Genomic DNA, 13,591 nt, shown 5'->3' with positions numbered 1-13,591 from the left:
TATGCATAAATTTTAATTTGTGTTTCAAGAGAAAGTTTTCTATTTCTTGTTTTATTGTTTTTCTCCATAGGCTTCCATGCTTACAAGTCCTGATGGACCGTTTATAAATTTATCTAGACTGAACTTACCAAAATATGCCCAGAAACCTAAATTGGCAAAGGTATGTACTTTTTATGTTATGAAGTAATGTTAGAAGTATTATCGTAATGGCATTATAGGAAAGGGGTAAAAATTCGTGAAGGAAAGGCCATGTTTTGATTGAAATGAATTTAGGATTATTTACTGTTATATGTAAAGTTGCTCTTAGTCTGGAGTTAAGGAAGGTCCATCAGAAATAAAGCGCGGACAGGGCATCACTCTTCTGGGAGAGTCTTTGTCCTTACAAAGAGCAGTCATTCACAAGCAAGGGAAGCACATGTGCAGTGTCCTCTTCCGAGAGTGGAACTCAGGAGGACATCTGTCCATGTGTGTGTTTCTTTTCCTGTGTTTCAGGTTGGCTGAGTCTCAGAAAAATAATTTTCTGTCCTTGAGGATTTTAGGACTGTGAAAAAGAAGATAAACAACATGTACTCCTTCTAATTAGTAATTAATCAGGCATCTCAATAAGGATTACTCAAGCCAGACAGTGGCAAGCCAACTACATTAGTAATTCTAACTACTCAAAGATTAAATGCCCCTTTCAATTAAAGAGGGAGAGAGAGGGAGAAAGAGAGACAGAGAGAGAAGGGTGTCCACGACCTTTCCCGTGTAAACACACTTGGAGGTGAGCTGGAATAATGCAGAGCGCGGAGCCCTTACCTTCTGAAAGCTGGTTGAAGCCTCGCTCAGGTTTTTAACTGGAATCGCTGTGAATTCTGTACATGAGGCCTGAGCTCATTCCCAATCTCAGTTCTGATGGCATTTAACATATTTACTAAATATCAAATTAGGGAAACCCGAGGTGGACAGGAGCCATGCAGACCTGATGTTTCAGTCAGGAAAAGAAACACTAGTGGCTAGAAAGGGGACAGGTTACACTGATGCTGAGGATGTTTCATTTCCTACTTGACAGCAATCACCTTCATTCAGCCCATTATAAAGCTTTAGTCATTTCTCTTTCCTCCATGAGAGTGGAATGTGAAAAGCAGCCGGTTTGGAGTACCTGGTTTTCCATCTTTTCCGGCCATTTACTTGAGGTGGCTGGATGGCTCGTTTTCTAGCCAAGGAGGGCAGTCATTGGAGGTGTTTTCCTCAGTTAAATGATGACGCTTCCAGGACACACCTATGTATGTTCCTAGATCTAGACTGAACTAGAGTTTTCACTTTTTTGGGTGCGGAAGTAATGCCAGGTGTAGAAGCCAGCCTTTTCTGTCTTTGGTCCCCAACTTGCCGTTACTCCTCAGGGCTCATTTCTACCATCGGCCTGTTACTGGGTGTCTGTGGCCACTCCCTGACACTCACTGTCTTAGGTGTTGTAATGTCATTTTCGTGGCAGTGGTAGCGCCCAATGCACTCCTGACTTTTTTTCTCCTGTAAAACAGAACAAGTGGAGGAATTTTTAAAATATTTAATATTTTTAATTTTAATATTTAATATATTTTTTAAAAAGAAATATCTTGTCCTGATTTTTTTCCTTTTTTGGAGGAGGGGTGTTGTTTCCAAGTTTTCTCTGTTTCCAAGTCTTCCCTTGGTATCTTCTAAGGGCGCCAGCCTCTTTGAAAAGGTCAATAATATTATTATGGACAAATGCAGTATTACCAACAGATAATCCAGTAAATGCTTCTTTATCCAGATGAATTGGGTGAAGGGTTAAAATAATGGTTCTCAGGCCTGGTTGCATATTAGAGTAATCCAGATAATAAGTAAAAAATAGCCCACTTTATGGCAGTTTTTTCATTTGTCTCTTTCTAATAAAATAGTATATATAATATGAAAAAGAAGTTCAGTTATTTGAGCTTTCCAGTTTGTATGCTGTAAAAATAGGTATTAGTTGTAAATAGCCATATTTAAAATGGGTGATTGTGACAAATGATGGACAGACCTGTTATTTATGAACCCTAGGCTTTTTAAAGTACCTTCTTATTTTGGTTCAATCTAGCAATTGTCAAGACTGCCTTTCAATTTTGATATAATAATAGAGTACTTTAGTACTTTTGTTAAAATAATATCTAATGTATTTTTGGCCTTTTTTTTCGTAGGCTTTGTTTGAGTATATCTTTCATCATGAAAATGATGTTAAGACTGTAAGTTTTGAATTCATGCTATATATATTTTTATTGTAAGTTTTCTGACTGGGGATTTAGATTCTGAAATGTTCTCTTTCTTACCTTTCTTACCTTATAAGCAGATAAAATGATTAAAGATTGGAGAATTACTAATACTTTCTAGTTCTTTCAAAACTGTCAGTTTCAATAGAAAAACCTGTGTGTATTTAGAAGTGGTAAGAACTGTGCCTGACCCATAGAGTACGCAGATCTCCGATAAAGGCCAACATATAGATAATTGAGAATGCTACATAATAAGCTTGTGTTAGAATGCTTCCACAGTTCTTTATCTACATTAATTTTTAAAATTTGAGATTAATAAAGCAATGGCTTTCAATTTTTTTATTTACACAGAAAAGCCTTCTTTTTAAAAATTGATTTTTAGAGAGAAGAAAGGAGAGAGAGAGAGGAACATCAATTTGTGTTCCACTTATTCATACTGCTTTAGTTGCTTCTTGTATGTACCCAGACTGGGGATCGAACCCACAACCTTGGCATGTCGGGACGACACTCTAACCAACTGAGCTATTTTCATCTGCTTTCCCCCAATACATATACACTATGTCATCACAGAACATATAGTTAAGCAATTTGTTTTGTTTTTATTTAGCAAAAAGCACAAATTGTTGTTTCCTGTTTTCCTTATCTTCATTAGTTTAGTTACTGATCTGTTATTTGACTGGGTTATTCTTTGACAGGTAGTACTGAATGCCTGTGTCTTAGTAACATGATGTGTGCTAGGAGCACTGAGTAGGACAGAAGCCCTGCTCTGTTTCCACTATTACGAGCTTGCCATGTTATATTCTGATATGGAGCAGATTCTCCCATTGAAACAGCATTGCAGATTTTCCCACAAATGTTATTTTCTGAATGGGAGAAGAATTTAGGTAATGAACAAAAAGCATGCATTTTTTTACACCTTTTGTATGTTTTGCAACTTATCTGGAAAAGGAAAGAAAAGGAATTGTTTTTAACATGCTGAAGAAATCAGAGGTGCTTTTGTACTGGTTACTTTGGGGGGCCTCCAAATTTATTTGTAAATACATTATTTCACACAAAGGTAGAGAATGTTTAGACAAATATGGAGAATACTGTAAAACGATATTTAAATGTTAAGAAAAAATCAAATTGATCTTCTATAGAAAACTATATTTCTGTCTTTGAGTTCTTAATACCTTCCCCATTTGTGGAGGGAGGCCGATATTAACCAAAGCAAAGCGGCGTGTGGGCTGGTGGTTCTGTGTTTGTCTGTAGACAGAGTGGGGAATGCGCAGGTAACTGGGACTGGGTGAGAAAGGTGCAGGGATTGAGAAGATTGGTAGTCACGAAATAGTCGTGGGGATGTAGAGTACAGCACAGGGAACATAGTCAGTAATACGGTAGTAACCTTATACAAGGCCGGGTGGGTACTGGAATTATTGGAGGAGCACCTTGTAAAGAGTACGGTTGTCTAACTACTATGCTATACACCTGAAACTAGACAAAATAATATTGACTATAACTATAATTGAAAAATATTAAAAATAAAAAAAGTAAAAAATTGGGGCTTTAAAGAAATAATATAGATTTTTTGTCACCACTTTAACATTTTAAAATGTTAATACAAATCTTATTACCATGTCAATTTTATTTGGTATTTAGTTATTTTCAACATAAATTAGAAACAAAGAATAGAATTAATTAAATCAACAGGTAATTCTTGAGTGCCTCTATTTAATAGCACAGCAACCTATCAGAACAACAGAGATGTGTAAGAAGGGTGCCTGTCCGCACGGGACTGAGGGGCTATTTGAAATAGTCACAAATGGTTTTGTCTGTGCAGCCTCAGTCTTCATACGAAGAATGATCACTGAAATGTATATATTCATTATTTTATTCTATAGCAATAATTCATATTAATTCCCCAATTGGTTTAGCACGAGCAGGGGTCCTACATAGGAACACTTGTTTCAGGACCACATGTGAGAATCAAATCAATAGCCTGTAATAAGCACTAAATCTAACCTGGGAAAGTTAGAAAATATAAAAAAAAAAGTGACATAATTTTATGAAAAAAACTGAAGGTTGTTAAACATGAGATTGAATATAATCTATTTTTTGGAACAAGTCTTTATTAAGATTAAGTCAAAATTAACTTGTTCAGATATTTACACTACACTCTTGAATTGAGCTGATTGAAAGTATGGCTTTCTAGTAGTTCCAGGGAAAATACTAAATGAAGTTATACTTTTCCCCTAAGTTTTTGCTTCCATTTTTATTTCTGACTTGGGGGAAGAAAAGAAAAATAAGCATATGAGAGTTATGTGTCTTGTTTTTAAATTGCCATAGCTTTCAAGTAGAGAAGTTGATTTTTCAAGTCTATTAGAAGCCCAGCGTGGTGACACCATTTTTTTTATAAATAGTTTGCATATTTAGAAGCCTCCCCTGGAGCAAGAGAAGATGGGCAACACAAAGAAATGTTATTAGTTTTGCAGCAGGAGACCCAAGGAGTGCTTTTGGCATTTATTTAAGAAAAGAGTTCATATTAAGAATGGACAATAACATAGGAGACAGTCTGAGATAACAGAACTGAAGATCTAAGAGTTACTTTAACTGAATTGTTGGTGATCATAGTTATACTAACATTGTCTAAAGAATAGAAGTTTTTCAACCATGAGAGAAAGAATAATAAGTATTATTTTAAAAGTCAGCATTCTCTTTTAACAAATAGCCTGAGTTTTTGTTCACCAAGTCTTGACATGAGCTTCAAATTTGTGTAATGATTGATTTGCTTTTCCCTCGTCCAAATGGTTTCCACTTCCTCTGTAAAAAATTCTCATTCCTATTTAGTGATTTCTTGTCAGATCTTGAATAAACACTGGATGGAACAAACTGGAAGACATGAGAGAGATGGGATAAACGCATGTAAAATATGAAAGCAATTAAGGAGATATTTTTTTCAGTTTGCAGCAAAGGGAAGTCTGACCCCTTAGAGTCACTGGGATGGGAGGTGATGTCAGAATAGTGGAGTGAGGCCTTTTGGAAAGTGACAGTTACCCAAGTACCCACGCTTCTTCCCGATCCTGTTTGCCAAGCCTTTTCCTACTTGCTTGATCTGTTGCTGTGTCTCTACGTCCCTGTGTAAAGTGGGGCCTGCAGTTGGACGAGGCTAACACACCCCGGGCGTTAACTGCCACTGAGTCTGGAGGCATTCTGAATCACTAGATCATCTCCCTGCCTGCAATAAGTGGTAGGGAGATGATGAAAACTTACGGGTTTTTAAAATATCAATTCTGTCCCTTGCATTTTAAAATTGCACTCAAATATATTGTACATCTGCTTCCCTTTAATCAGTGCTTACTTCTCATCTGCTGTCAGCCCACTGGTCTGGAACTGATTATTGAGGGAAATTGGAGGGGCCATCTGGAAACAGAGCAACTGGAGCTGCCCTAGGATTTCTAGTGCATGTTTTGATTGATGCTAATTATACAGTTTATTTCATTATTTATTGTTTCTGTTTATTGTTAGAAAAGAAAATACTAACTTCCAGTGACTTGTTTTCAAAGGCTTTGGACCTGGCCGCCCTTTCCACGGAGTATTGTCAGTACAAGGACTGGTGGTGGAAAGTGCAGCTTGGGAAGTGTTACTACAGGTACAATCTGCGTTCTCCGTGAAGGGCTTAGAGGTGGCGACATATCTTCCAGTCTCACATCTGATCATTTGGGGGTCTGGGAATGTATCTTCTCATGAAGAGATGAGAACTGTGTCATTGGCTTTCTTGAGGAAGCACTTACTCAGCAATCACATGGTGGCACAAGGAACTGACACCTCTAGACCCAAGCTGGGAAGGGGGGACGCTGAGCCCAACAGCCCTTTGCAGATGGGAAGCCCGGGCCAGAGGAGGCTGTGATCCGCATCAGGAGCCTGCTGGTAACTGACCTGGGACAAGATCAGGTCTGCTGGTTCCCCCCACACACGTCCTGGCTCTCCAGCCCTTCCTCATTTCTCCTGTGGCCTCAGGTCTGGGAAGTGCCTTACAGCGAACAGCCAGCTCCTTCATACATCGCACTAGCTCGCTGAAATCTCACCTATTGGCACCTTGGAGGAGGTTGCTATTATTAGCCCTGGTCCAGAGGAGAAAAACTGAACCCCAGAAAGATAAACTGACTTGCCCAAAGTCATGGCTAGTATGCGGCAGAACAAGAATTTGAGCTCAGAGTTTTGGATGTAGTTCTCTTACTATTTGCACAGTTCCATAGTATTTCTCTAGGATCTGAACAGCCTTCCATTAATTCGCTTAATACTTAAATACATTTTTAACCTAACTGGCAGATCAGAAAAGTTGTAATTAAGTTGATGAATATTATACAGCAACTAGGAAATACAGTCTGAAACTTGTGGCCTGCTATTGAAATGTACTTGGAGCATTTGAAAAGTACAGACAAATGGAAAATTATGTTTTGTAAAGATAAATATGTCTTTTATTATTCAAAAGCAAGGTAGAACCGTCACTATGAGCCTCGTTCAATACTTATAAACTTCAGTTTTCAGGCAAACACTGAAGAAAAGGGAGTATGTCAATGGACCCAAAGGAGTGCTTTTTTTTTTTTACTGTTGAGATTAAGACTACTTCCCATTTAGATCTTTTTCATAGAACGCTAAAGTATTTTTTTCCTTCTGTTAGATTGAGGAAGTGTTTTCCGCTCAAAAGTAATTTTAGACCATTATCACATTATATTCTTATGAAGGTAATTTCTGAAGATAAACTTGAAATCTTGAGCTTCTCAGAAAAACCTTCAGAAATCCTTAATAATTAAAGATAAGCACCATTCAGATTCCTTCTGCCATCCATGTAGGTAGGATGGCATTTAAAAGAGTGTGCTTTGTCATGTTATCATTCTTCTCTGTTCCTTACTAGTTTCTCATCTTTATTATGGATATTGCATTCATGTATTTATTCATTCATTCACTCGCTCACTCAGTAAAATATTTAATGAGCAGCTACTCTGCCAGGCACTAGAGTAACAAATATTTGATAGATTCTTCCTTCAAATGGTCTACAGTCAAATGGGGAGAGAGGACAGTAAACGGGTGTAAGCGTGGTCCCCCCTATGGCGGAAGCAGGCGCAGGTGCGTGGGGGCCCAGAGAAAAGCTCCAAGTTGCCACTGCAGAGGTCAAGGATGGATTCAGACAGTGTGCCCCAAACTGACCTCTGCCTCTGCTCCCAGCCAGCTGGTCTGCGGTCCCTCCTCTGCAACGGCTTTCAGGGATGCTGCCTTACCGCCCAGTCCCGCCCCATGCCCTCATTCTGGCATTTAGTGTCACTTGTTTGAATTGTTTCATTAGCTGCTTATTGGAATTTTCTCCTACTAGATATATATTTTTTGCGCCGATCATTCCTTCTCGTGTAGTACTGTCTGAATGACCGTTGTGGAAGAAGAGCTCTTGTTGGATTCTTTGGTTACTTTCCATTACCTCCAGAATGAAGTCTGGATGTTAGGTGTGGTGTCCCGGTCTGGTCTTAGCCTGCACTCACTTCTCCCTCTCCTCGTGTGTCCCCCGTTAGGTTAGACGAACAGCCTGGCCTTCCCCTAACTGCTCTGCGCTTCCTGCCTGTGTGCTTATTCTGAGGGTTTCCTTCCCTCTGAACTGGCCCCTCTCCCTCCCCTCACCCTGTCTCTCAGAATCTTGTCTGTTACGTCCTCTCCTCTGTGCTCTCAAAGCACTCTTCCCCCCTCCTTGCCACAATACTAAATTTATCATCTGTGAGCCTGTTTTATTTCAGTCATTATTGGTGCCTTCAGGACATGCCTGTTTTCTTCATTTTTGCGTCTCCTTACCATCATGAAACGGGCACGCGGTTGGTGCTTGATGATGTTTATTGAATTAAATTGCAGAGAAAAACTTGGCAGTTGGTAGGGATTGTCTCTGGACTCTGATGTTCGCCTGTGTTTGTGAACTTGACTGATGTTTTCATTATACTTTCTTTATACATGAGCTACTCCATTTCCTTAGCACGAGAACCCCTGTGGTAAATTCCCTGTTGATAGTAGTAGAGGAAATTCTCTCTTGGGGCTACAGTAATAAAGGACATATGACCTATCCCTCCTTCCTTTTGTTTGGTTTCAATAGCTCAGTAGCTCTGAATGCTATTTTGTTTGTTTGTTTTTTAATTTGTTTATCCTTCCATCTCTGTTGTCTTTTTATTTTAGAAATCTAATTTGGTATTCATATTCTTGCTTTGTATGTGTCTTTTTGTTGTAATCCCCTTTAAATCACTTTGGAAAGAGACAACTTACCACATAAAAATAGATGCTTTCGTAGCTAATGAGGTGTTCGCGGGAGTCGGGGATGAACTTCAGCCTCGTTTCCAACTTGCGTGTGGAGTTGAAGCGATGCATATAAAGACGCTGTTTTCCAGAACTTTTAGAGTTCTTTGAGAAAACTGTGTAAACACCCTTGTTAAAGTTGTGAGGCCTTCGAAGAGGTGGGGGCTTCTGCGATATCGCACATCCTCTTACTCTAGGCCAGTTTTGGGGGGTCACTTTTAACGCCTTTAATCCTCTGTCTTCCAACCGCTCTTTGGGGATAGCCACGCCAGTGCTTGAGGCCTGGGTTAGGAAAGAAGATCAGACTATTTTTTCAAGCCTTTAAATGAAAGCGGCACAGTGGAACATACTGCGTATTGTCCTGACGTCGTTTCACAAGATAAAAGCAACATTAGTGCCTAAGTAGCTCTTGGGTGGTTGGGGACGAGTGTTTCTAAGAAAGCCCAGCCAGTCCATTCAGGACAGGCTGAAGTGGGCACAGTGTCCCCTGCACAGGGAGATGGGTGCTGGCATTAGGACCGTTAAAGCTAGGCTAGGAGCAGGTCTCACCTTTGTGGACTAGGACAATCACGATCGGGTACCAAAAAAAGGAAAAAAAATGTTTCTAGAATAATAAAGTGGTATAGCCATGTACACATGTGGCAGTTGCTACTTATACATCAGATCGTTTAAGAATGGCTTTGACAATGGGATTTTGTCTCAGAGCAGAAGGAGTTTTCCAAGAAACGCCATCCTCCAGTTCCTCCAGTCAAGTAGCGACACTAAGCATTTATTCAGGTCACTTGCCATATGTCCATCTGATCCTAAGCTCTAGGTGGTGAACCGATCTGACCTGGGTCACGGCAGCTATGAGTCCTGCTGTGACTAGACTGCCACAGACTCTTTACAGAGCATCTGCGCGATAGCCAGACAGTGACTATGGGAAACAGGCAGCTTTTCGCGAAACTATGCAAAACTGCGTGTTAATATTAATATACGTGTGTGTACAATGACCTTCTTTAGTACTTGGTTACTCTTACAGATTATGTCTTCATTCATATCCTCCGGGTATGAATAAATGCTATAGTATCTATTTTTAAGATGAATGCCTAATTTTTTTAATGGCTATCCTTAGGCTAGGACTGTATCGTGAAGCAGAAAAACAGTTTAAGTCAGCCCTGAAGCAGCAGGAAATGGTCGATACATTTCTCTACTTGGCAAAAGTAAGTATTCTTAATCTGAGTGAAATCTGTCTTCTCGGAGTAACTGTTTAAGTCCTGGCCGACGCTTGGGAGCGCTGCCAGTTTCTTCAGGAACATTCTGGCAAGTTAATACAGTCAGACTTAACTTATTTTTCTTTTTAGTGAGGGAAAATATGAGATCATATGGAGAATAGCCGTTTGAGGAGAAAGTGACTGCTATGAAAAGTAAGAAAACCCCTTTGAAAGAGTGCCTGATAGAGCAGAAGAGAACTCACAGGTTCAGGCGTACCACCGCCTTTACTGTCACCACGCGCGGTCTCCACTAGGCGGACTGTGTGGAGCAGGGACTGTTCTCTGCACCTCCTTTCTGTCCTGGCTCTGCTCTAGTAACCAGAACAGTGTTTCCCCTCATGGACCACCTACTCAGTATGAAGTATCCAACAGGTCCGTTCCTTCTGCAGTTTAATCCCTCTAGCAACCTCACAAGGGAGCTTTCAATATTTCCTTTGTGCTCTTAATGAAAAGGAGACTTCGGAATTCGGGGTCAGTTGGCTGTTAGGAGCCAGCATTCGGACCCAGGACACTGTGATTCTAGAGCCTGCTCCCTGCCTCGTGGTGCCACCACCACCACACAGGAGCAAAGGGACACCCAAGATTTTCATTATTAGGATAAAGTTACTTCTTGACCCCTCTTTACCAAGGCTGCTTATAGAGGAAACATTTGATGAAGTGGTGGTTATGATTACATCATCTTGCCATACCTCTAAGAATTTTTTTTTTTCAATTAAAAAGTGTGGTAAAGGAGGTTGAGAAGAAGATGGGATGTAAAGGGAATGCTTCAGCTTCCTAAATATGGTATTAAAACTGAGCAAACTAAAAGGAAACTAAACAAAAGCTGTGCTCCGTACACTGAGTGTGTGCAGTGGTTTTCAAAAACATTTGAACTCTCTCGTATCTAAATTAAACGTAAATTCTTCAAGAAGTTTCCAAGAGGAACAGTAGACTTAAACTTTTCTGACAGCTTGAAATTAAAATTCAGGTCACACTGATTGGACAGTTATCTTCATTGATAATCACTTGATACGTTTTTAAAATGTACTTTTAATTTTAACTATTGTTAAATACATGGCTTGACCTATTTTTCCGTAAATTAATTTGTTTTAAATCCATTCTTGTCTACATGACTGCAGAGAGGTAAAACTTACTTATTTTATTTAAGATATGAAGGAATGATTGTTAAGTAATAGAGATCAGAAGATTTTAGGAACAGATGTTAGATGGCTATTTCAAAATAATTATTAAATATTTTCTATTATGGAGCATATTAAATGATATTAAAGCAGCTTAGAAACAGTTAAGGTAGAAGTTGACAGAAAGATTTCCCCCGTACCTGTCCCTCTACTCTCATCCTTTGGCAATCAGCACTGTAAACAGTTTTCTGTGTGGCCACTGGGGCCCTCAGAGCACAGACTAGCTGCACAGGGAGACATGGAGGCTCCATGGCCATGAAGAGAAACAGTCAGAATCTTATGTTTCTATATATAAAAGAATTCTCTGTTTTAGAGACTCCTCTTAAGTATGTGGGCTATTCATACTTATGTCCTAATTGCTAACTAAGTGGAAGCCATCAAGTGCTAATTCTCTCAACATCCTGACCCCCATCTCACAAATCTGTCTCCCCGCTGTTTCCGAGGGTCCTTTTCCAAACCCACCCTCTCCACCAGCTGCCCCGGCTGCCCTTTGTTTGAGACCCCTGCCTTAGTTGTTCATTGATTGCTTTCTCACATGTGCCTTGACCATGGGCCTTCAGCAGACCGAGCAACACCTTGCTTGAGCCAGCGACCTTGGGTCCAAGCTGATGAATTTTTGCTCAAACCAGATGAGCCCACATTCAAGCTGGCGACCTCAGGGTCTCAAACCTGAGTCGTCCGCATCCCAGTCCGACGCTCTATCCACTGCGCCACCGCCTGGTCAGGCTCGGCTGCCCTTTGTGAGATGGTGTTCCATGGGCCATCCCTTCTTTCTCTGCATCTTCACCTTCCGTATCATAACTGATTCTTCCGTGCCAGCCTGTAGACAGACTCAGGTCTGTCTATCCTGGAAAGACTTGCCCTTGATCCCTGTCTCGTTCCTGCTCAGTCTCTGTCACAACCGCAAGCGAACAGTAACCATTTGTTGGAGGAATAAATGAATGACTGCTTCATACACAGCATGTGGAGATAAAACTATAACATCATTATTAGAAATTAATCCTACACAATTATTTTCTGTAGTATCTAGGAGATAATTTGTTACTAAGCAATTATTATAGCAAAAGCTGCATTATTTTAAGAACCAGTACTTTTACTGAAATGTATCTTGGTTTTAGGTTTACATCACATTGGATCAACCAGTGACCGCTTTAAACCTTTTCAAGCAAGGCTTAGATAAATTTCCAGGAGAAGTAACCCTGCTTTGCGGAATTGCCAGGATCTATGAGGTGAGGTTCGTAGTATTCAGAAAGTTGATGTGAAGTTGAAGCTATATGCTTGAGTAAGCCCATAGCCCTGTGGGGTCCTAACAGGGAGAACAGTTTATGAGACTGTGGTTGTTGGCCTGTAGTTTGCCAACAGAGTGAGAGATTTTAGTGTATGCATTTGGTCAAGCTGACTTTCTATAATGAAGTATTTCAGACACACACAGATGTATAGAGAATGGTGTGAGAGAGGGATTTAAATTTGTTTCCTCTTATGGATAGCCAGTTGTCCCAGTACATTTACTGATCCTTTTCTCAAAGTCTAATATGTTAATTACAATATTTTTTCTGATTTGGTAGATATATTTTGGGGCCTCCTAATCTAGTCTACTGGTCAGTTTTTCTAACCTTATACCAATATCATAACATCTTTTTTGTTGTTTTTCGAGATAGACAGGAAGGGTGAGAGTTGAGAAGCGTCAGCTCCCAATTGCGTCCCCTTGGTTGTTCATTGATTGCTTCTCTTACGTGCCTTGACTGGGGGGTTCAAGCCAAGCCAGTGAGTGACTTTGGGCTCAGGCCAGTGACCTTGGGCTCCAGCTCGCAATCTCAGGGCCTCAAACCTGGGACCTGCTCGACACTCAATCCACTGCACCACCACTGGCCATGTAATATCATTCCATCTTAATTAATTACTGTAGTTTTATAAAAATTACTCTTTGGTAGGGTACTTTGTTCACTCATCATTATCAGGACTGTTTTGCTTATTTTTATACATTTTAGCATCATGCTGTCAAATTCCATGAAAAGCCCCATTGAGATATCCTCCCTGCTGCCCAATTACTTCAGCTCTACAATAAAATTTCCCATACCAGTTTGAGCAAATTATACTCTATTCTTCTTCACAATTGGTTATTTTTGGCCCTTTGCTCTTCCATATTGATTTTAGAATTGGCTTATCAAGAAATGACCATGCAGGGACATTGATTGGGAGGAATTGAGATGAAAGATGACTGATGGTGTAGGGGATGGGCTACCTCTCCTCCACCCTCAGTCACCATATGTCTTCATTGATTCTGAGCATCTTTTTTTGTTCTTCAACAAATATTTTGTAATTATCTTCATAAAGATGTTTTGTTGGGAGTCTCCAAAACCTCTCTGAGGTTCAGTGATTTATTAGAAAGACCCAAAGCAGGCCCTGGCCAAATAGCTCTGTTGCTTAGAGCATTGTCCCGAAGCACGGAGGTTGCTGGTTCAATCCCCAGTTGGGGTACATACAGGAACAGATCGATGTTCCTGTCTCTTTCCCTCTCCCTTCTTCTTTCTAAAATCAATGAAATAAACATTAAAAATTTAAAAAGGAAGGAAGGGAGGGAGGGAGGAAGGAAGGGAGGGAGGAAGGG

At 40.1% G+C, this 13,591-nt stretch overlaps 1 protein-coding gene across 5 annotated transcripts in view; it reads left to right on the top strand.

Moving 5' to 3' along the window:
• Positions 1–13,591, top strand: part of TTC8 (tetratricopeptide repeat domain 8) — a 44,788-nt gene that overhangs the window by 18,150 nt on the left and 13,047 nt on the right. For 4 of the 5 annotated variants that reach the window (XM_066342566.1, XM_066342565.1, XM_066342569.1 and 1 more), the window contains 5 exons: positions 71–160; positions 2,178–2,222; positions 5,789–5,874; positions 9,667–9,754; positions 12,102–12,212. In XM_066342566.1, the coding sequence (XP_066198663.1) occupies positions 71–160; positions 2,178–2,222; positions 5,789–5,874; positions 9,667–9,754; positions 12,102–12,212 (420 nt within the window). The remainder of the gene's footprint in view (positions 1–70; positions 161–2,177; positions 2,223–5,788; positions 5,875–9,666; positions 9,755–12,101; positions 12,213–13,591) is intronic. The other variant, XM_066342568.1, reaches the window with a different exon arrangement.

The sequence above is a fragment of the Saccopteryx leptura genome, chromosome 6, assembly GCF_036850995.1.
Source record: "Saccopteryx leptura isolate mSacLep1 chromosome 6, mSacLep1_pri_phased_curated, whole genome shotgun sequence".
Classification (NCBI taxonomy): domain Eukaryota; kingdom Metazoa; phylum Chordata; class Mammalia; order Chiroptera; family Emballonuridae; genus Saccopteryx; species Saccopteryx leptura.
The sequence above is the reverse complement of the archived record's forward strand: the minus strand, read 5'-3'. Positions and strand labels throughout refer to the sequence as shown.